The sequence below is a fragment of the Trachurus trachurus genome (assembly GCF_905171665.1).
Source record: "Trachurus trachurus genome assembly, chromosome: 6".
NCBI classification, from domain to species: domain Eukaryota; kingdom Metazoa; phylum Chordata; class Actinopteri; order Carangiformes; family Carangidae; genus Trachurus; species Trachurus trachurus.
In genome coordinates, this window is record NC_139897.1 from 15,908,371 (window position 1) to 15,929,491 (window position 21,121).

A 21,121-nucleotide genomic window follows, 5' to 3' on the forward strand; every position below is an offset into this window, starting at 1 on the left:
TAATTTGCTTCCTTGAGTTAACTTTCAGGTGTCAATGCAGCCATCACAGGTCTGTTTTGTTTGATTTGTGAAACGGCTTCAATGATTATTGCCCCTTTTTCACATTGCTACCCTCAATATGCCACCATAGCGTGGACTCAACACAAAATGTTCACTGAATAGGCCCATTGAGCTCTGTTTGGAGTGGCTGTCTAACCAAGGTCCTCAAAGTAAATATGAATACAGTGCATTCTCTGGGGGTCACAGTAAGCTCCCTATTCACACGGCACCACGTCTACCACAGTTTCCTCAACAACCAATCATCACCGCACTGGAAATCAGGGAAACCATAGCAACCCTGAAGCCTTGGATGTTATTGGCAGGATCAATAGGAATGAAAGAGAAAAGAGACGGAAGTCAAGTTTTAAGAAAAGGAAAAAAAAAGAAAAGAAAACACACAACAACTCAATCTATGCAAGTGCCAAGATTGCCATTGAGCTGTGGAGATTTGACAGCAAGTCTGTTGATGAATCTACTATAAGCTCAAGTAGAAACTGTTCTCATTGTTCATCAGCTTGATGCAGTTCACAAAGTGTCTATGTACCCTTTTATATTTCCTTCTCACTCCTGGGTGGAGGCCAGTCACCAGTCATGCTCACAGAGAGCTGGAGATTGGTGACAATGTGATGAACTTATGATAGTCGAAGATTTCCTGCCTTTGCATTTACCATAGCTTGGTTTACTTTACTGAGAGAAACACAGCCTTTTATAAAGTGTAAAATACTGGCTCAGTAGTAGTTTTGACCAGAGCAACAGTCGAAACTACAAGGGCTACAGTATGAAGACATCACCACCTGTTTTATGTAACATCATCTAATATGACAAAAGCAAAATCTGATAACCTCTGGGTGTAACAATTCATTTACTACATCAATGCATCGATTTATATTCCTACCATCCAACTATACTGAGCTGTGCTCGGGAAGTTGGCCTTCCGGGCGACATATATCGATCTAAAATAGTTTTAAATGGTAAACGATTGTATCGATACTAGAAATTGCACATTGGATTTAAGCGTGGCAAATTTTATATGGATGTTTTGTTTGTTTTGTTTTTTGCACTTTTAATGGTAAACACACGTTAAACTAGCCATCCCCATTAGGTGGCCTGCGAGCGAGCCAAACGTCTCACCCTAACCCGCGATGATCTACTGGCACTGAGGCACCATGAAACTCAACATGAGAGATAAGGCGCACACTGCTCTACGTTATTTCTATCTCACCCCACACTGTACGTCGACCTACGCTTGTAGAGAGCGCATAAACATGAAGACGTATCGCGCGATGTAGAGAGAGAGGGAAAAAAGGCATTTACCACGCGCACACCAGCTGAGCCGCCGGCTCTCTGAGTGAAATATCAAAGTCAGTCAGATAACTAATAACATGGTCTGCAACAAAAACTGGCAAAGTGGACCAGGAAGTGACTGGACAGATGAGTTTTGTTTTATTTTACCGAACCATGCTAACAGTGAGAGTGACATTTATTTCACAGTCACACTGGTTGAATTTTTGGCTAAAAAGTTACTGAATCGATTCCAAGTCACTGAATTGTACCGGTTCAGATACGAATGAACCGAATCGTACCAGCAACCACGATTGTTAAAGGTGTACAGAAAAGAAAATTGAATTTGAGCCCACTCTGGATCATAAAATTAATGTGATAACTCATATCAGACGATGTAGGCCAAACTTTGTGCAAAATTCTACTTTTAAGTAAATCCAGGATGAAAGTGTGTTTTTTTATTTTCACATTGGATAATGCAGGCGCACGGATTATACGTCAGCCGGTACACGATTCATCAGCCACTGATATTGGATCTGTCATCCGTCATTCAAACGTCTGAGACACACACACACACACACGGAGCTCGGTCTCGCTCCAACCTTTGAATATCCCGCCCGCTCGATAACGACCAATCAAATTTGTTTTCCTTACTCGGGTAAACTCGTGTTGCAGCTTGTGACAACTCGGCGCGACAAACAGGACAAATGGCCATTTCTGTACACCTTTAAAACAAATCATTACACCCCTACTATCTGACTATAGCTACAAAAAATGAAACATTCAAAGCACAGGGAAACTTTTTTGAAAGGTGATGTATTTCTTTATGTCTATGTGGGTACTGCCACTGATTTCATATACTGATTCACAAGGTCACAATTCTATTTAATTCAACAGCAATTTAGTTATTTCAGTTACTGTCATGAACCAGCTCAAATTCAAGACAAGGGAGAGGGAGACCACACAAATAATAAAAGGTACCAAATGAATTAAATAGATTTTTACTAGTAATAAACCATACACCAATTAACTGAGGAACACTGTAGGCTACCAGTCTCACTGATATTGCAAGAGCATCACCATGTCAAAATGTAAAGTTTGTAAAGGATACAATAATGCTAACACAAACCAAAAATAAGCAAACTAGAAATCTTCTTACTGGTCGGACAGAAATGTCTCTAATATGACTGCACATTTAAACGGACCACACACTTGACTTTTGAACTTTGACCTTGATGAATGACCGCGGCCGACAGGCCATATCTGTCGATGTCCATGAGTACTCATGTCTAGCCTGGCTGCAAATCAGTTTCACTTGAAGGGAAAATTTTACATCATCAAGTGGTGTTTACAGTGTTTACAGCAGTTTTCAACATGCATTTCCCCTAATAGGTTACCTCAATTACCAGGAGTAACAGGCCATTATTGGGAGCAACCCTTTTTTTATGATCCCTTCTGTTTAGCTGGATACTTTAGATCCATTCAATTTGGCTTTTTTAAAGTAATTGCATTTGTGTGAATACAAACTCAGTGCTTTTAACTGTTCCAATGTGCTATAGTAATCTTTTCATTTACAGTTGCTATAGTGAAAGTAGCCTACATTGTGCTATGTTGGGATTATTTAAAAAAAATAAAAAAAAGAGCATTTTGTATTTAATTTCAATCAAATATAAAGTATTAATATTCTTAAATTTAAATATAGTGTGTGTAAGTGTATAAATAAATAAGTGTTTTGGCATGCTTGGCTGAGTAACAGGGGATTTAATTCTGCCCTGTAAACCTTTTTTTTTTTGTTAGATTGAATTTACCATATGTCTGCATTAAGGAAAACACATAGACAGACAGAGATACTACATTTTACTTGTGTAATCAAAGTCACATTGCTTACCCCACTTTTGTCCACAATTCTCAATCCATGTTTCTTGTTTTGCATCATGTCTATTGTTTTGTTGTTGTTCCAGTTTGCCTGTCAGCATGTGCCCATTCGTGCATTCTGCTTTAACCTCCACAGCAATGAGCAAGAGAGGTTAAAATAACAGAACAGTGGTTGTCACTGGTACTGAGGATGCTCTCTTTCTCTCAAACACTGCACACAAGATAGAGACAGACAGACAGAGAAAGAGACCTCCAGGAACAACCTCCAGCTGCCACCCCTTATCCACAGCTGCACCGGTCCAAGGAGAGCACCAGTCTCTGACATATACAGTACAATGCAGATGTAGCGGGTGTGTCATCAGTTTTGAAGTTGCATAATGGCAGTGACATATTTTGTATACCACCATAAGATTATTTTGGATTATGTTTTATTGTTTCGTCTATGCATCTCATATGCATCAAAGTAGGCATAAATGCATGTGCATGAGTGCTTTCATGTTAATGTTTTGCTTTGAATCAGGGCAAAGACAAGTGGTTCAGTGTGACCGTCCTTCCGACTGCAGTAAAGTGAGGTCAGTCTCGTACCTTCTCCAGCATGCGACAGAAACTAGACATCAGCCTCCATTTGTTTATAGTCTCCCTGGAATAATAGCCTGACAGCATAATTTTTTGAGAGGAAGGTCACTCACCTGGTGCACACAGCCATGTTGAGGAATTAAAAACGAGCAAGACCCCATAATGTATCAACGCTGTGATTCAGAAAGTATTAACGTAAAGTTTCTCCCTCGTTTCTTATCTAGCTGAAGTAATTCAAAGAACAGTTTTGCTATGTAATTAGATGGAATTTCTTTCTTTGTTCTCTGACTTAATGTGCATGTAATATTTCCTTAGTTAATTATGTAGAGGACGTGTTTGGGAAATTGCATCGATAGAGCAAAAAAGGAAGGAAACAGTACTGCAATTTAAACAATTTGGATCTGGAAATTATTTCTGTGAACTATTGGTAGCTTTTCTGTGTATGTTGGTGTAGACTTCATGTAAACCAGCAGTTACTTCTTCCTTCGTGTCTGTGTTGTCTTGTTTTACCTTGACTCAAAACCAAAGACTGGTCTCACTGATAGAACATGCAGCACATAAGTAGTTTGGAGGTTTTGATTCAAGCTTCTGAATCGCTTTAAAAATGACTTTTTCAGTAAGTTAATGTCCCATTAAAATCTGACATATCCAAGTTTATTTTAGCTACATTTTACTTAAATGGATGGGAATCATGTCAGGTAATTTTATAAAATCACTATTTAAATCAATTAGCATTCTTTATTCTTGTTATGAAAAATTGAATTAGTCATTTGTTGTAGAAGCTGAGACATCCTAGTGGCTGGAGATTTAAGAGCGTGTCAATTGGCTCAGATCAGGCCAGCAGTATGGAATAAGAGTGCAGTCAGGAGTAGGCTGACTAATCAAGCATTGAGAGAGGGATGAGAATTGAGTCTCGCCCATTTCTCACTTCTAAGAGGGCCATGGATCATTTCTCACAATCCCTTTGTGGGAACAAAAAGGCATCAGTCAGTGGAGAAACTGTGACAGAATTGCTGTGGCCTGCTACCTGACCAACACCTTTTTACTGCTGGAGACTTCATTAACAGATATGGATCTTGAAGCTCAAGGACTTGTTCCCAACAAACCCTTAACCTCATAGAAACGCCAAACCGTAGCGTTTCATCCCTGCCGCTTTGTTGTCTCTCTGCAGATCCTATCAAGCTGGAGTCAGACAAACTATATGTATGTGTGTGTGTGTGTGTGTGTGTGTGTGTGTGTGTGTGTGTGTATATATATATATATATATATATATTGGCAGCTTAGCCATTCTTTTCACCTCTTCCACCCCCTGCCATCATTGATAGCATGAGCCTGTGACACACTGCTCACTTCAAAAAGATGCATCTCGTATTTGGCGGAAGCTTTATCGGTAACCCATTGGCTATGAATCAATAGCAGGGACAAGAAACACAGGTGGACATTAGTGAGCATGCTCCAAAAGACTATGCAAATCTGTGACAGTTGTTGTGCCAAACAGATAATAGGAGAAAGAGCGACACTGAAGGGGATGGGGATCAAGAGGCTGGCTCAAATCACAAACCTGTCCGTGCTATATTGAGGGGGTTTCAGTCAATAATTTTAAGTCAATTAGCGAATGATGAAAGGGACGCAGAGAAAGGGAAATGGCAGCAGTTATTACAAGACATCTCATCTCACAGCTCATTTGCAACAAGGCAACATACAGCCATTGAAAGCATATGACTGATGCAGCTGCTGGAGATAAGACGGCAGCCACCTCAGAGAAAACATTTATATTAACCCTACTGATGTGATCAGGGAAGGACAATTGTCTGGGCCTTTGTTTTCAGCAGCACAGCACAATGGTCATTCTACTCCAGCCCACAGCCACTTCACCCTTGACACTGTTGCAGCAAACTTGAATTGACCGAATGGTTGATAGTATTATGTTAATTTCCAGAACTGCCTCCTCTTTTGCCGTTTACTCTGAAGAGGAGGAGGAGGAAGAAATAAGAAGAAAGGAAGAAGTTCTCAGCGTGTCTGTATGTGGCTAGTTATTGGGCACAGGAAATGCTTTACAAACAGCCACCATCCTCGTATGAAGCCAGTAGCTCAACCAGAGCCACGCTGTGCTGGGGAAATAATAAGAGTCGGCTCTTTATCAACCCACACATACTGTAACAACCAAGAACATTCTGTTTTGTCAAAGCAAAGAGTAGGCATCACATTCTGGCGGTGATTGAATATTCAGCAGTGTATCATGTTTTCTTGAAGAGAATGGAGAAACACTTGACATATTCTTAGGGCTTCCATCTGCTTGTTGAGGCCCACCTGTACTCACACACTGCCAGATGTGCTGGCAGAAAACACTAGCACTGCTTCATCCAGTCATTCAGATCTGAGGAAACCTCAAAAATGAAAATAATATAATACTTTAATGGTCGTGGTGAAATTAACTATAATTTAATTTGTTTATACTGTAAGTGTATCCCATTTAAATAATAATCTTACTTCTAAACAAAGTGACTCAACCCACTCAACTTGTATCCCAGACTGTAACATATTGGCCGTCATTGTTTGTTTTACTGTACTACAAGTACTTCCTGCAAGGCAGCCGTCTTATTGTCAGTGTCAGAGAGATTACACGTGCAGTACATGTCCTAGCATAATGCTAGTCAGTATCACAGAGCACACTATTAACCATCTCTTGATGGTACAGGAAGTCTCACCAGGAGATTTTAAATGGAGCCTTGGTGTTCCCGTCAACTCGCTATCCTCCATAATTATCACAAGGGTCATACTGTAATTTCCTCTTTATCCCCAAATAGCCTCAGCGGGAGAACTATTGTATTGCACCATGAACCTTTGAAATTACCAGTGACCTGCATGGCTGAATAGCATTTGACAAAATCAGCACAAAATAAGGAGGACTGGTGAATAGTTGTATGAAGGGCAACTGTATAAGGTCATAGGTAAGATGTTGCAGTCACCACGGAGACTAAGCACACCTATTTATGGAAGCTGGCCTTTTAACTGCCTGACGTCAAGATAATCAAATTGTTCAGGAATCCACTGACATGTACAACATCTGCAAAAAATAAATAAATCAACAAATGAATGAAAATCATTTGTTGTGTGATATATTGAGAGCATCTCCTGGAAATACCTGCTTCGCTGAAGTAGACTTGTGCTGTACTTCACATCACGATGAACCATTCACAACTGTTTTTCTTCTTATTGAAAAACACAATATATACTGCAGTTTTTTTGTTTTGTTCAATTGATAAATGTCATGTTCAAATGGGAACAACAACCTGCAGTTAAGCGTATAAGGAAAAGAAACCCACAAACTGTAGAACTGTGGGATACATGTATTTTTCCCCTTCACAGTCACTGAGAAATCAATGTTAAGAACTAAGCTGAGGCATCAAAGACCAACAGCCTATCTGACCTGCATAGAGCCCCACTGTGGGGTATAATGCAGCATTGTACACCAGTTACTTAAAGACCCATTCATGCAGACACTAAGTAAATGCATAGGACCATAAGATGGGGGGTTCGGGGTAAGATACGATTTACAATACTGCCTCCAGCCTTTACGATTAAACAACTTACACACATGGAAATATATTCAGAGAAGAAAAAACATCAGATGAAAATATTTCTGATTAGAGAAATACAAACCAAAGGTTTTTATTTTTCATAGCCTCCTTTGTCTCTCCATAAAAATAGTGTTGCTCAAAATAAACTGTTAAAACAAAATGAAAAACAAAGTCATGTTTCAATGTAGTCCATGGAAAAGCCCCAGTATCAGACATTCATTTTGTTTCTTTTCAATCCTGTTTTTTTTTTTCCTCTAAAAGCAGAACGGTCAGCAAAGCCCTGTATCACTGCACCACGTCTGTTCCTTTGAAAAATTAGCATCGAAATGAGCCCTTGCAGAGACAAGTCAGGCAACTGCTGTAATGCATTACTAAATTAGCCCTAAACACTACACAAGCCATTAAGAAGCATGTCAAAACCTAAGGGAAAAGAAATAATACAAAATGCAACCAATAACAGAACAAAGTATTTGCAACAGCTGTTATTAGCCTGCACTTCATCTTTGCCAGTTGAGCCAGTGGGGAACATGTGCACACTAAATAAACATGTTTGGATACGCTACAACTAAGAAGCACTGGCACTGTCAAATAAACGCAGCTTAGCTCCGGCGAACAGAGGGTTAAACCTTAGCTGCAGAAATTCACTGCAGTCCAAAAGCATTTGGCTGATAGCTACTGAACAGCACATTCTATCTGTGCCATTATGCTGCTATCCTTGGACAAATATTTCTATCTATCCAGATTTTGCTTGTGTGTCTTTTTGTGTTCTTTAGTCTGGAAATACCATTTTATTGCATATAATATTTGGCACAGTAAAAACTGGAGCTTACGTTTGGGGCTGTATTTATAAACTGTTGCCTGTATAAAGAGTTTTTTACTGCATCCTAAATATGGTCAAAAAACAAACTAAATGCCTCTTCTCCTACAGTAGACAGTACCACCCTCTATTATCAGTCACAAAAGCAATTCATTATCTTTGTCTTTTTTTTTTTAAATAGGAGTCACCAGTTATTAGAAAATAGTTTCAAATTACTTTCTTTTCTAATATAATCTGCATGTCTCACCACTTCCTGACAGTAGTTTCATTTATATATATTTGTATTTTTTCATATTTATATACTTATGTGTAGGCATGTACAAGAAACAAAAAACTGTCTCTGTTTTGCACTTCTGTACAAAAGAAAGTTACCGTTTTGTTCATTGTGCATTCTATTGCATGGACTGATGAGCGGATAGGTGGAGAGGAGAGGTTGGGGCAGAGTCAAAGATAGATCCAGAGGGAGCATTACTCAGATTTGGGTCTCTTGAACCTTTTCCTTGCCGTGAGTAGTCTTAATGACGTAGGGATCAGCAATGGTGCTGATGTGGCTGTGATGCTGTCTGACTGAGCGATGAAGAGAGTTGTTCTGGGTCCAGTGGGCTCCGTAGCCCCCTTGGCGAGAGGAGGAGGACACATACCCAGGCTTAAAGGTGTTGCTGTTGTGTTCCACTAATGTAGGCAGTACCAACATTGTGTCATCAGAGCCACTAGATCCGGAGGTGGGTGGTGGAACAGGAGGAACTTCATCCTCCACCTGTATGATTTCTGCCGTCCTGGCTGCTGCCACCGTGCCTCTCTGTTGATGCCGTTTACGTAACTTATAGAACGCTATCAACATGGCAGCTGATAACAAAGTAACAGCAACAAAACAGCCGATGATGATTTTGGTGGTTTTCATCATCTCATCCAGGCTGGCAGCAGGGTGAGTAGTGACTGTGACAGTGGGAACTGACACCTGCCTGGGAGTCTGAGTGTTTTGGAACAGCACAGTCGGTGTGGAGATGAAAACAGGCTGAAAGACAGAGGGTGAGGCAGGGACAGTGGGCTTGGGTTTAGGGGTCTCCTCCACTGTGGGCTCCAAAATCTCCACTGTCACTGTGGTAAAGTAGGACAGGTTAGAGGTGTTGAGCTCGGCATTGCTGACGTTTAGGTAGGCCGAAGCGTTGGAATTTCCTGCCATGTTGCTCACCATGCAGGTGTAGACTCCTGTGTCAGAGGGGAGAACGTTGGAGAAATTGAGTGTCCCGTCGTTGAGGACAGATATCCGTGGGTGGGCTGAGCCGTGGGTCAATACAGTCCCATTGGGGAGAAGCCATCGGACTGAGCTCATTGCAGCTGTGCGACACTTGAGTTCTGCCACCCTCGCTGCTGAGATGTTCAGATCTCTGGGAGCATCGAGTATGAACGGTGCCGAACACTGAAAGGTGGTTTGATCAACTTCCACCAGATACCGTCCTCTCATGTGGACCGGGGTGTGGCAGCGTCCGCAACACGTGGAATTTGTGGGAATGTATTCTCTGAGCCACCAGGAGAGCCACACTACATCACAGTCGCATCGCCAAGGATTGTGGTGCAGGTGTAGCTCCACCAAGAACTGCAGAGGGGCAAAGAGGTTATGGGGCAGGGACGACAAGTTATTATGGGCTAAGTTGAGCTCCACCAACTCGGTGATGTCATCAAATGCATTCCTCTCAATGGTAGTGATGGCAGAGTTCATAATCCACAGTTTACGTAAATTCTTGAGCCCACGGAAAGCCCAAGGCTTTAGTTCAGGGAAAACATTCTCTGATATTTCTAGCTCCTCCAATCCCACTAGAGGTGAAAGATTAGGAAACTCTCTCAAGTTGCACATCCCCAAGTTGAGGTACTTGAGGTTCTGAAGGCCCTCAAATGCCCCATCGGAAATGTACTCCAATTTCCTCAGCTCTCCCAGGTCCAGTCTCATAAGCGAGGGGACACGGTTGAAGGCATAAGAAGGGATGCTCTCAATAGGATTATTTCTAAGCCACAACTCTCTCAACTTTGACAGGTACTCAAAAGCTCCACTAGGTATGACCGTCAGTCTGTTGTCGAACAGCTCTAGGGTATTGAGACTGGTCAGGCCATTGAAGGCCCCCACCTCAATCTGCCTGATGGCATTTCTGCCCAACTGCAGTACCTCCAGGTGATGTAGGTGTCTGAAGGTATCTGCCTGTATGGTCTCTATGCTGTTTTCCATCAGATTCAGGTACCTGGTGTTGGCCGGGATGTTCGGAGGAACCCTAACCAGGCCTCTGCGGGTACACACCACCTTGCTGAGCTGGTTAGTGCAGGAGCACACAGCTGGACAGTTCTGTGGGTTAGCTGAGCCCAGCGCAGGGCCTGTGGACTGGCACATACTGAGAGCAGGCACCATGAGGGAGAGCACGGCGAGCAGGGCTGCGTTCCAGGTAGGCTGCACACTAACCTGGCCCAGAGGACTCATGGTGTGGAGGGCTCATTATTTTGCATGGTGGGGGGAGACGGCACACACCAGAGTACAGACCACCCTAGCCTGGCTGGAGCAACTCAAGGCTCCCAAGTTCCATCGACAGTGCAGGGAAACGCTATATCAAAATTGATGTGTGGGAGAGAGAAGGGAAAAAGAGAGACGGAGAGAGAGAGAGTGAGAGATTAATACAAGTAGCAGAGGAAAAGCAGTGCAGCAATGTAAGAAAAAGGTTGAAAAACAAGATCAGTGACGTACCTCATTAGTTTAAAAGTGGTCCTTTTTGCCTTTTCCCAAATGTTAAAAGCAACAGCTGTGCATCTTGTTCATTTATAATTCCTTTTCATGAACAGACATGAGACCAATGTTTTCTTATTTTTCCTTTTTGAAAAAGTGAGGTGGCCCTGTATTAGCCAAGGGTACAAAATGGCTCCTGGTATTAAAGACTGAGAGCAGCATGGAAAACACTCACAGGCAGAGGTAAGGCCATGAAGGCTTGGCAGGTGCCTGGATCCCTTCTGCCCCCACTAACTGCCCCCCTGCCAGGCTGCAGACTCCAAAATGCAGCTCCAGTATGGATAAATCACAATGATCCATAATGCAGTTGAACGAGACAGAGGAGGAGAGAAGAAGTGACCAACTGATATAAATAAAAATCCTCAGTTCTGTCGGCTCCTGATACATGTGTTGGCTCGTCGGCTGGTCGCCCGTTTGGTGGAGAGACCTCCCTCACTGTGACTTTGCCAAGGGCTAGTCGGTCGCTGATTAGCCCCGTTGTGACAGGGACTGAGAGACAGAAAAAGGCTAAAGAACTCCCGGCACAGTCATCCCCCTCTCCTCTCCTCCTCTGTGTTCCTCTCGCTTCCTCCCAACGTTGGGCTGGCCCTGGTCAGAGCAGCTGCAGGCTGCCGTGTGCACAGTTAGCAGTAATCCGTCTATTCCTCCCGGGGGGCGGGGGGGGTTGGGGGGTGGTGGGAGAGATGGTGGCGCTGGGTGGGGGGTGGAGAAGAGGATGTGCTGCACTGTTGGAGCTTCGCAAAAGGCTGTCGGAGGAGAGAGAGAGCACTCTTGTCCTCTTCTGCAATGAGAGAAAAGAGTAAGGATGACGCTGGGAGGATGTGTGTGGAAGTGGGCTCCGTATCTGTATCCATAAACAGAGGAAGGTATTGAAGATTCTTCTCTGCGCTCGCTGTTTGTCCCCCAGGCTGTCTCCTGCAGTCTTCTTCTGCTTGCTTATTTGTTAGTTTTTTCTCCAGGGCTGAGGTAGTAAGTTGTGGCAGTTAGCCATGTGTGTGGCTGTCAGACTTGCGGCTGGCTGGTGGACTACTGCGGTAGCCAGAGTAGAACAGAGAGAGAGGGAGGGAGAGAGAGAGAGAGAAAGAGAGAGAGGGAGGGAAAGAGAGAGATTGAGAGAGAAGGAGAGCGAGAACCACTGACAGATCAAGAGCATGAGAAAGATAGAGTGCGCGAAGGAGAGAGTGAGTGTGTGTGTGTGTGTGAGAGGGAGAGAGAGAAAGAGAGAGAGAGATGGAGAGGAGGAGGCACGCGAGCACTCAAACAGGCAGCCCACCGTCACAGAAGCAGCAGGAGCAGCATTCTAATCCACATCTCCTCTTCTTGTTTATTCTCCAATCTCTCTCTTTTCTCTACCCCCCCACCACCCCCACCCCCCACCCCTCCAATGTGTGTCGGTGTTGCAGGCAGCTAAGATGCTCGCTCTGCCCCCTCCCTTTGTCCTTCAGTGGGAACGTGAATGTACTGCTGACGCACTCCTCTCAGCTGCTCAGCCAGCCTCAGAGCAGTGCATTGGTTTGATGCAGTGTTCCTGTGTATTAACACATTCAACCTCCCCTCCTCCCCTATCCCTCCGTCTCTCCCTCCCCTCACTGTAACTATCTTCTCCTTTTCTTTCTCTTGTTCTTTCCTTCTGTTTCTCACGTGTTCTGTCCCCTCGCCTCCTTTTTCTTGACTCTCACTCAGTGGATCACTTCACCGGTGCTGATCTTCCCCTCTCTCATGCTGTCTGTCGATGCACCACCTCCCCCAACCTATCGTTAAAATTAAAAGCCTCCCATTCCAATGTATCATTCACAGACAAGAGGTCAGACTTTCTACTCCAACTCCAGAGTGGTTTCGTGCTCTCTCTCTCTCTCTCTCTCTCTCTTGCGCTGTCTCTTGAGCGCAGCAGTGCGCCTGTGCTTTCCAGTGAAAATGCAGCTTTCTGCTGCGCCTCACCTCTTGTAAGGCACAGTTTGGCGAGTGTTTCCCTCATGCATTATTACCATATGGGACGTCGTTGTTTGCTTTTGGTATTTCGATTCAGTTGCAGGGGATTTATTGAGTCTGTGAGAGAGAGTTTTAAAGGTTGACGGGGGGTTGGAGGGGGTCGTGGGCCTGTGACATCATGGAGGACTGAAATGCTGACTCTGCTTCTTTGTGTCTGCTGGGCAGCCTTCTCTTCAGGGAGAAGAACGATGAAAGAGCTTGCACACAGTTATCACTTGGAAAGATGAGAAAGAAAGACGGAGAGATAGAGGAAAAGAGACTTACCGAGAGAGTAGGGGAGAGAGAGAGAGGGATGGGACCGGGTGGGAGGAGATATATCCACGTCCTTGATAAAGCAGGGGGAAGGAGCCTATAGAAAGAAGTGAGAAATGAGATAAATAGGGATAGAGGGGAAGAATGAGGGAGACAGATGAGGGAACGTACTGCATAGTAGCCTCTTTAGTGAAATGGCACAGAAAAGCAGAGAAAAAGAAGGATGAGGATTACGGGTGAGGACTAGGAGGGACTAAAGGAGTGTTGGTAGTGTTGAATTAAGTATCATTTGAATGCAGGACAAGGAGTCTCCCTCCCTGCCTTTGGTTAATGACCACATTCTCTCTCTCTCTCTCTCTCTCTCTCTCTCTCTCTCTCTCTCTCTCTCTCTCTCTCTCTCTCTCTCTCTCTCTCTCTCTCTCTCTCTCTCTCTCTCTCTCTCTCTCTCTCTCTCTCTCTCTCTCTCTCTCTCTCTCTCTCTCTCTCTCTCTCTCTCTCTCTCTCTCTCTCTCTCTCTCTCTCTCTTCCTCCTCTCTCTTGTCACATACATATTTGCTGCTGGGGATGGGGTTTACAGAGAAAAAAAACAATACATGCAGGCAATAACGACAGTGCCACTGTCAATTCCAATTTTAATTCCAATTTGTGAAATAAATAAATGAACGGAATATTACATCCCACTATGTAAAGATGTTATTGAAAAATTAATGTTCCATGTCCACATAAGACTATAAAGACAACGAAGTGATACTGAGGGTAATATAAAGGGATGCAAGACACAGTTTTACAGATGGAGAGCATGAGGACTAATGCATTTGTGCAAGTATATGCAATCCCTTGTTTGTGTTCATATAAAGGGATATGCATACAATATCATAATAAATAAATGATAAATCTAACAATTATCTTCCGGATACTTCAAAGGAAAGTAGTAAAAAAAATGTTACCCTATGTGTTTTACTAGCTACACATCCGTTTTATTCTGCTGCATTAATGTCCCCGGTCAAAACAATAATCGTTACCTTAATAGACAACTGAGACAGGGACAAGATGAGTGCTTGGGGATGATATAGAGGAAATATAGAAGTTCTTCTTCTTTGAAATTCAGCAGAGCAAACTGTTTATTTGAATGCAGGACAGTATATTTTGGATTTACTAGTTGATATTCTATGTTCATCAACACAAAGTAATGAGGCTTATGCAGGGAGGGACAGGACTGATGCTGTTATCACATTCAGTTTGGAATGAATTAAAATAATCTTTGCACATAAGCGAAATATTTTGCTTGAAATGAGGTGTTATGGTTCCAAATAAAAAAGAATGCAGACGGTCCTTTATTACCCCACAATATACTGAGAGAGAAAAACCACTCTGTGAGCATCAAAGGGAATGAATGAAACATATCTCACAGTTTGTTTTGGGCATAGAAAAAATGACTCTGGGAAGGCTGAAATAACAGAGAAAAAAAACAAAAGATGAATGAAAAACTCACTCTGAAACATCTGTGTTTTGAAAAGGTAGCATGCCAGAAAGAAATAGGAGGGGAAAAAATGGAAAAGCATTTCAAAACACATGCCAAGTGCAGCTCATGTACCTATTCTATTCCCTAGATGTGGTGCGAGAGAGAGAGAGAGAGAGAGAGAGAGAGAGAGAGAGAGAGAGAGAGAGAGAGAGAGAGAGAGAGAGAGAGAGAGAGAGAGAGAGAGAGAGAGAGAGAGAGAGAGAGAGAGAGAGAGAGAGAGAGAGAGAGAGAGAGAGAGGGCATGACGGGGAGGTAACTATTAGTTAAGGTGGTGCAGGCAGGGTTGGTCAGATAATTGATGGCCATGGATGTAGCCGCTGTGTTAATGCTATTACAGGGGGCATGAGCATGGAAAAGGTCAGGTAACACACTGAATATATGACATTTCCTTCTACTGTCTTTATGACTGTCTCTTACTCCCTGTCCTCACCTCTGTCTTTTTTCTGTCCTTGTTCTATTTAGCCAACATGGATCTATAGTTAGGGTATGATGATTCATTGCCATTTAGAAACAAATATGTGTTGTGTGCATTAAATCACAGACAGTTTTTAAAATGATTCTGTTGCATCCTGTCTTACAGTATCTCACTTAAACAGCATTAATATATTACACAAGTCAGACTTGTCTTACAAAACATTGTATATGATAAACTGGTTGGATTATCTGTTTTGTTACCTTGTCTGGCCTCTTCACATTAAATCATTAATTGAAACAGTGGCCACTGAGCACTATGCCACACCATATCATTTAATTTTACTTTCATTCATCAGGAATACAAAAATATGGCCTTATCATTCTGTTAATGATCGCTCTCAACTTTTTGGTAAAACTTATCTCACACTATTGTGCTTAATGTCCTTTTCAGAACATTATCTGTACTTTTAAAGCAGGACATATTGCAAGGTTACAACACGGTTATGAGATTCTGAAGCACGCATCGCTTTAAGGCAGAAAATTTGAAGAAACAACTTAATCTCCAAACATTGATAAGAGCTGAATAGATATGCAGGTGTCAATGGAAAGGACACGACAGACAATCTCCTTTATCCACTGTCAGTTACAAAAATAATCAAAAATATCTTAGTATCTGGCTACACTGTAGTTAACAAATGTGGAAGTATGTCCTGATGAGCAAAGTTATAGGTGGCCATATATGATTCTCTCAAAAATATTATGTGTTTGAGCCCATCACAATAGTTGCCAAACTTTTAAAACATGTTCCGACCTTTTGAATACAGCTGTCATGCCATGTTCACTTTCCTAGAAAAGAGGGGATCTTTTGGCCTCAACACACAGTATAGTATTCCCCAAAAGAGGCCAAAAAAATGGAAATACATTCAAGACAGACAAGAATCAGTACCACAGAGGAGTTGAATGTGTGGTTAAAATCTTTGGAGAGTGTGGGTCAATATCACAGCAGGATGGATGGGACTGGTGCTGAACATCTCAGTGTTTGTGCATATACCTGCAAACTCAGAAGGGGTGAAAGAGGTGAGTAAACCCCTGTAGGGGGGTCTGGGGCCATCCCCCCTCAGAAAATGTTTGTGATCTGTGAAAAAAAAAGAAAAATTCAACCATTCAGATGCTGTTGTAGGAGGCCTTTGGGGTGAAAATGGAGTGTTTTCACATAAATGAAGCATTCTGGTGAACTCTTAGAAAATAAAGAGAGCAGACAACATTTGCCTCAGATAAAAAAAAAAAAGCTCATTTAGTACTGACTGTGGTTCCTATCATTGTAAGGCAACCAGGCAAGAATGGCTGAAGTGTATGAAACTTAAACTTGAACCACTGGTCTAGTGGGGAGCATGAGCTGGTGGGCAAAAACAAAAGTCATATTTTAAATCTAGGGGTCTGGGCCAGCCATGGGTGGGGGGCACGTCCGTGGAGCGGTGCGGTTGATTAAAATAAACATTAGGCTCAATAATGGATTTTTTAAAACTGCAACTTGAATTTCTGGCAAGGGGTCCTGTTGGGAGGGCGGGGGTGTCTGTTGGGGGGGTGGGGCGCCCCCCCAGATACACTGTAAGGGAAACACTGCATCTGTAGGCCAAAAGCAGTGTGGCGTAGAAAGTGTGGGCTGGGTCAATACTGAGCGAGTGACATCCTGCCCTACAATGCTGTGTCAGGGTTAGAGGGGAAATTGAATGTAGCAGGAAGTTGGGTCTACATGCTGATAAATGTGTGTGAGAAACCCAATTAATCCGTGCCTGATAGTCAGCGAGAGGGTTCAAGCCGTGACTCTGGGACTGCCACCGCTCGTCTGAAGCTTCGCAGGTCTGCTGCTCTTCGCGTAGACGGCCCCATAATTTACACTTTACCTTTTGTGACACTGCTGACTCTTACTGCTGAGTTCTGATACAACATGGTGACTGGAAACAACTGCCCGTCTTCGAGGGAGTCTGGGCTGAAAGCTGAAGATCGTCCTGATCCTGTGGTCTCGGGCCAAACACATAATGTTATGGAGCCATAAAGGTCAAGCCTCCCATGGACTGAGACAAATAGTGCTACTGCCAGCTGCTGAAGCCAGCACTACTGCACCAACATTAAAATCACCCACTTCTGCTAATGCTAATAGCACTCCTGCAACTGCAGGGCCGGCAGAAACAACATGTACCGCTTAGTTACTGTTAGTGACTGTTTCACCGATGCAGCCTCACCTCGTTGTGTAGTTAGAACTGACGGGTCTAATTAGCCGCTAGCATTAGCCATTACCTTGCCTTAGCTACTGCTCGATGTCTGCTGGCCCCTGTGGATCCTTTGCCACTCAGCCTGTGCTTAGTGTGGCAGGTCAGCAAAGTGCTGGAGCAGCATTTGGCCGGAGAATAGAGGAGTGGATGGTGAGAGAGAGAGAGGAGGCCGGTGGAGGCAGATCGATGTGGCCTGTATTCATTAACCCTCGCTCACGGCTCCCTTCCCTCCCCAATCACAACCCCGCCATTTTAGGACGGCAGGAGGTGATTTATTAGCTGTCCTGGCTCAGTCAGCACCATCGACCCACAGTCTGAGGAGAGTTGACTCACACCAGGATATACCGATTCCCTCACTGTGGGCTGAACTCACTCAGTAATCCGACACCATTCAGAGAGGAACCACGCAGGAGGAAGAAAAGATCAACATATTTATTTCTATTGTTGGCTTTGTCTGAAGGCAGGAGGAGGCAGCTACTGGCCGTACAGGGGTGTCATTTTTTAACAATCTCGTAATAAGGACAAATTGTTTATTGCAAAGGCTGGTAACAGACACTACAAGCTGACCCTGAGGTCTGAGGCCAAACATACAAACCACCAACTTGTGACAGTCAAAACTCCCACAGGCCATAGACTCAGTGTTGTATTAAAGATGCCCATACCTGTATAACAGTGTCAGCATTTATTCAGCTATTTACTTATGTCATTCAATGCCATAAATAAAGATACATGAACACAATATAGTACAGCTGTATGCAAGTTGAATCATAAAGACAGGAGCAGCTAGAGAGAGACAGAGATAAAGAAGTGTGTCTTAGCCTGGTTTGTTAATGCTGTGGAATAATATGGTATGCTTCTATTTAAAGCTGTCTCAATATTAATTCCTTATCCAACAGTGAGGTTCATCATTTTCTGAGTTTGTTTTCTGGAAAAACTGCTCTTTAAAAAAAAAAAAAAAAAAAAAAGAGCATCACTTTAATTTGATTTTATCCATATCTTATGTCCCCACAGGCATAAGCTGCTTTTCTTCCTGGTCTTTTCATCTGGTAAGTTTATTAGACTTCATTTCAGCACCGGGAGCTGTCCACACTAAGACCTGTTAAACATCATTGTACAGAAGGAGACAGTCCACATGCCTCTCTCCTCATGGAACTTACTGATAATTAGATGGCAAATAAAGCCCGTCTTTCCACAGGCCTTGCGTGTGTTTACACCGTTAAAGCTACCGTATATCTATTTAAAAAACTGTGAGGTCCGTAAGGCTATAAAGAAAAAACGGTTTCTGATTTCACTGAAGGGTCAAATAAGTTTTCTGCAGACTTTAAGTATATTTAATATGAGAAATATGTGCATTGAATGTAAATGATGAACAAAAAGGGTTTGTTTTATAGTTTTTAATTGCTCTCACTTTCCTCATGTAAACAGAGTTTTACCATGTCACTGTGGCATTACACACATGGCAGAAAAACCTTTCTGGATGGGTGTGTCTGTTCTCCGTGTCACAATTTCACCATTACACTACTTGAATTATGAAAGTCACATTAAACATTATATATGTCATGTACTGTATGGATATAGTATGTGACATATCTTATGTGTAAGTTGGGCATACAGACAATTCATCTGTCAATGTAAGTCCGTGTTGTGTTTCTTACTCATACACTCTCACAACTGCCCATTTTGTTTTTATAAATCCATCATCAGGAGTCACATCTTGTCTGACAAACAGCTCTTAATAATAAAACAATGCTGCTCAATGGATTTTATTGATTTCCCTCTGAGAGCACAGCAGGTAGTCAGTAGTTGGGACAAAGAAAAAAGGATCCAGTGAATGGGGTCAGATCCTGATCATAGGTTTTCTTTTGTCATGTCCTTATCAATAAATATTGCTGCTGCATGATCCCTTTGTTTGAAAAGGGTATTAGGTGATGTTAGGGATGTGAGGAACGCTGACAACAGAGATTATGACAGTAAACACTATCAATCAGAGCCACACGTTCCTGTGAAATAATAAATAAATAACCCCCCCTTCGGAAATTAGCCTTCAACAGGTTGCAGTATTTATCTATTTTTATTTTCACGTCTGGATGCTCAAACCCAGTTAATTATATTTGTGTATCCCATTAGTGCTGTGATTGATTTTGTGAGCTTGGGGAGAAAAAGAAGGTGCCCTTCCTTACTTCCCATGTGCAAAGAGTGCATTTCTTGACAGAGCCCTCATTGTTTGCAGACTGCTGACCTTCTTCACACACTCATTTGTATGTGTGTTGGGTGTTTACGAGTTCCTTCCCATCTTTAAAATTGCAACTTGATCATAGCAACGCAATGACCTCTGTCATTAACTGCAGTGCAATGTGCTGCGCTGAACCCACGTGGAGGGATGAGTGGAATCGCTCATTCAGATTTTAAGAGTCTGGTGAGCCGCAGCGTTTTAAACGCTCGAGTACACAGTGGTAAACCTGCTTGACTGGGCCACAGCCCTGAACCCAGAGGTGTTTCTCACCACGCAGAACCAGAGAATTATATTCATTTGCCATAAAAGATTGAACAGCCCCCGTCTGCTTCACTGGAAATACTTGTACTGATTTAAAGAAAGTAAAGTTGGCCCTCTCCTGTAATTCAAATGGCCAAAATGAAATAAAATAAAATAATTAAGCGGACGAAGAGGAAGAAGAAAGGCCACTTTTACAAATGAGTAACTAAGCAAAATTTTGCCAGCCCCTTTTTGTAACAGACGTACACTCAAGCGTGCACACAGATACACGTCCCACTGTGCTGGAGATGTATGAAGGCAGTGTGTTGGATGGACTCCCTCACCTCTCATATGCAAATAACTTTCCCCCATGCAGCTCTGTGATTGGCTTGCTGTTATTAATATTCTGCCAGCGTGTGACTTCGTTAGCCCGGAGTTACTGTGCCAACAGGCAGCACTAAAAAGGGACTTTGTCAATGTTTGATGTCTCGTGAAGTGATGCAGTGTGTGTGTGTGTGTGTTTGAGTGAGTGAGTGAGTGATAGAGAGAGAGAGAGAGAGAGAGAGAGAGAGAGAGAGAGAGAGAGAGAGAGAGAGAGAGAGAGAGAGAGAGAGAGAGAGAGATTTCTAAGGAGGTTCAAATTTGGGCAGTGGGAGACACTATACCCCGCTGACATCAGATTGAGGAGGAAGTGGCTATCTGCTTCTGAATATGATTGTAATAAAATTCTCTGTATGAACACCCAGTTTGCAGCATCTTTCTAGAGCAGCCAGCCAAACGGCAGGCTCTGCCCAGTCTCCACAAGGTCTAAGTTCAGGTTTAGCTTATGGACGCTATCAAGGCGCAATCTCACCCTATTGCTTTTCATCCATTTAGGTCTGGCCTGCTGCCAAGTGTGCCCGTGCTTGTAAACAACAGACGTCTTTAGCTGAATCATACCAGCCAAACTAAACCATGTATAGGGATGTGATGTGAAGCCTAAACTAGCTGTGACATATTTGCCTGTGGCCAGCCTTCAGTCACCCGTCGTCACACTAAGTAGGTCTGTCACTGCCGTATTTCAACAATGACAGCATGAGCAGTGTGTTCTCAACACAGATCACAGGGTCTGTCATGACAAGTGTACAAGGGCCTCTCTGTGGTGTGTGTGTAGGTGTGTGCAGTTTGAGTGTGAGGGTACAGTAAATCGGCTAAACTGGAGCTTGTGACCCTTGGTAATACATTTCCTTTGGCAGAGCAGTTCTGGATTTCCCCCCCAGGTG

The 21,121-nt window shown here is 43.0% G+C and overlaps 1 protein-coding gene across 1 annotated transcript; it reads right to left on the bottom strand.

Annotated features, from left to right (window-relative positions):
- Positions 1-8,641: 8,641 nt before the first annotated feature.
- Positions 8,642-10,636, bottom strand: lrrc4.2 (leucine rich repeat containing 4.2; the record flags this gene model as incomplete). Its single annotated transcript, XM_083972982.1, has 1 exon — positions 8,642-10,636. One exon carries the CDS (start codon positions 10,634-10,636, stop codon positions 8,642-8,644), a length of 1,995 nt encoding a protein of 664 aa, XP_083829108.1.
- Between the last annotated feature and the right edge of the window lie 10,485 nt (positions 10,637-21,121).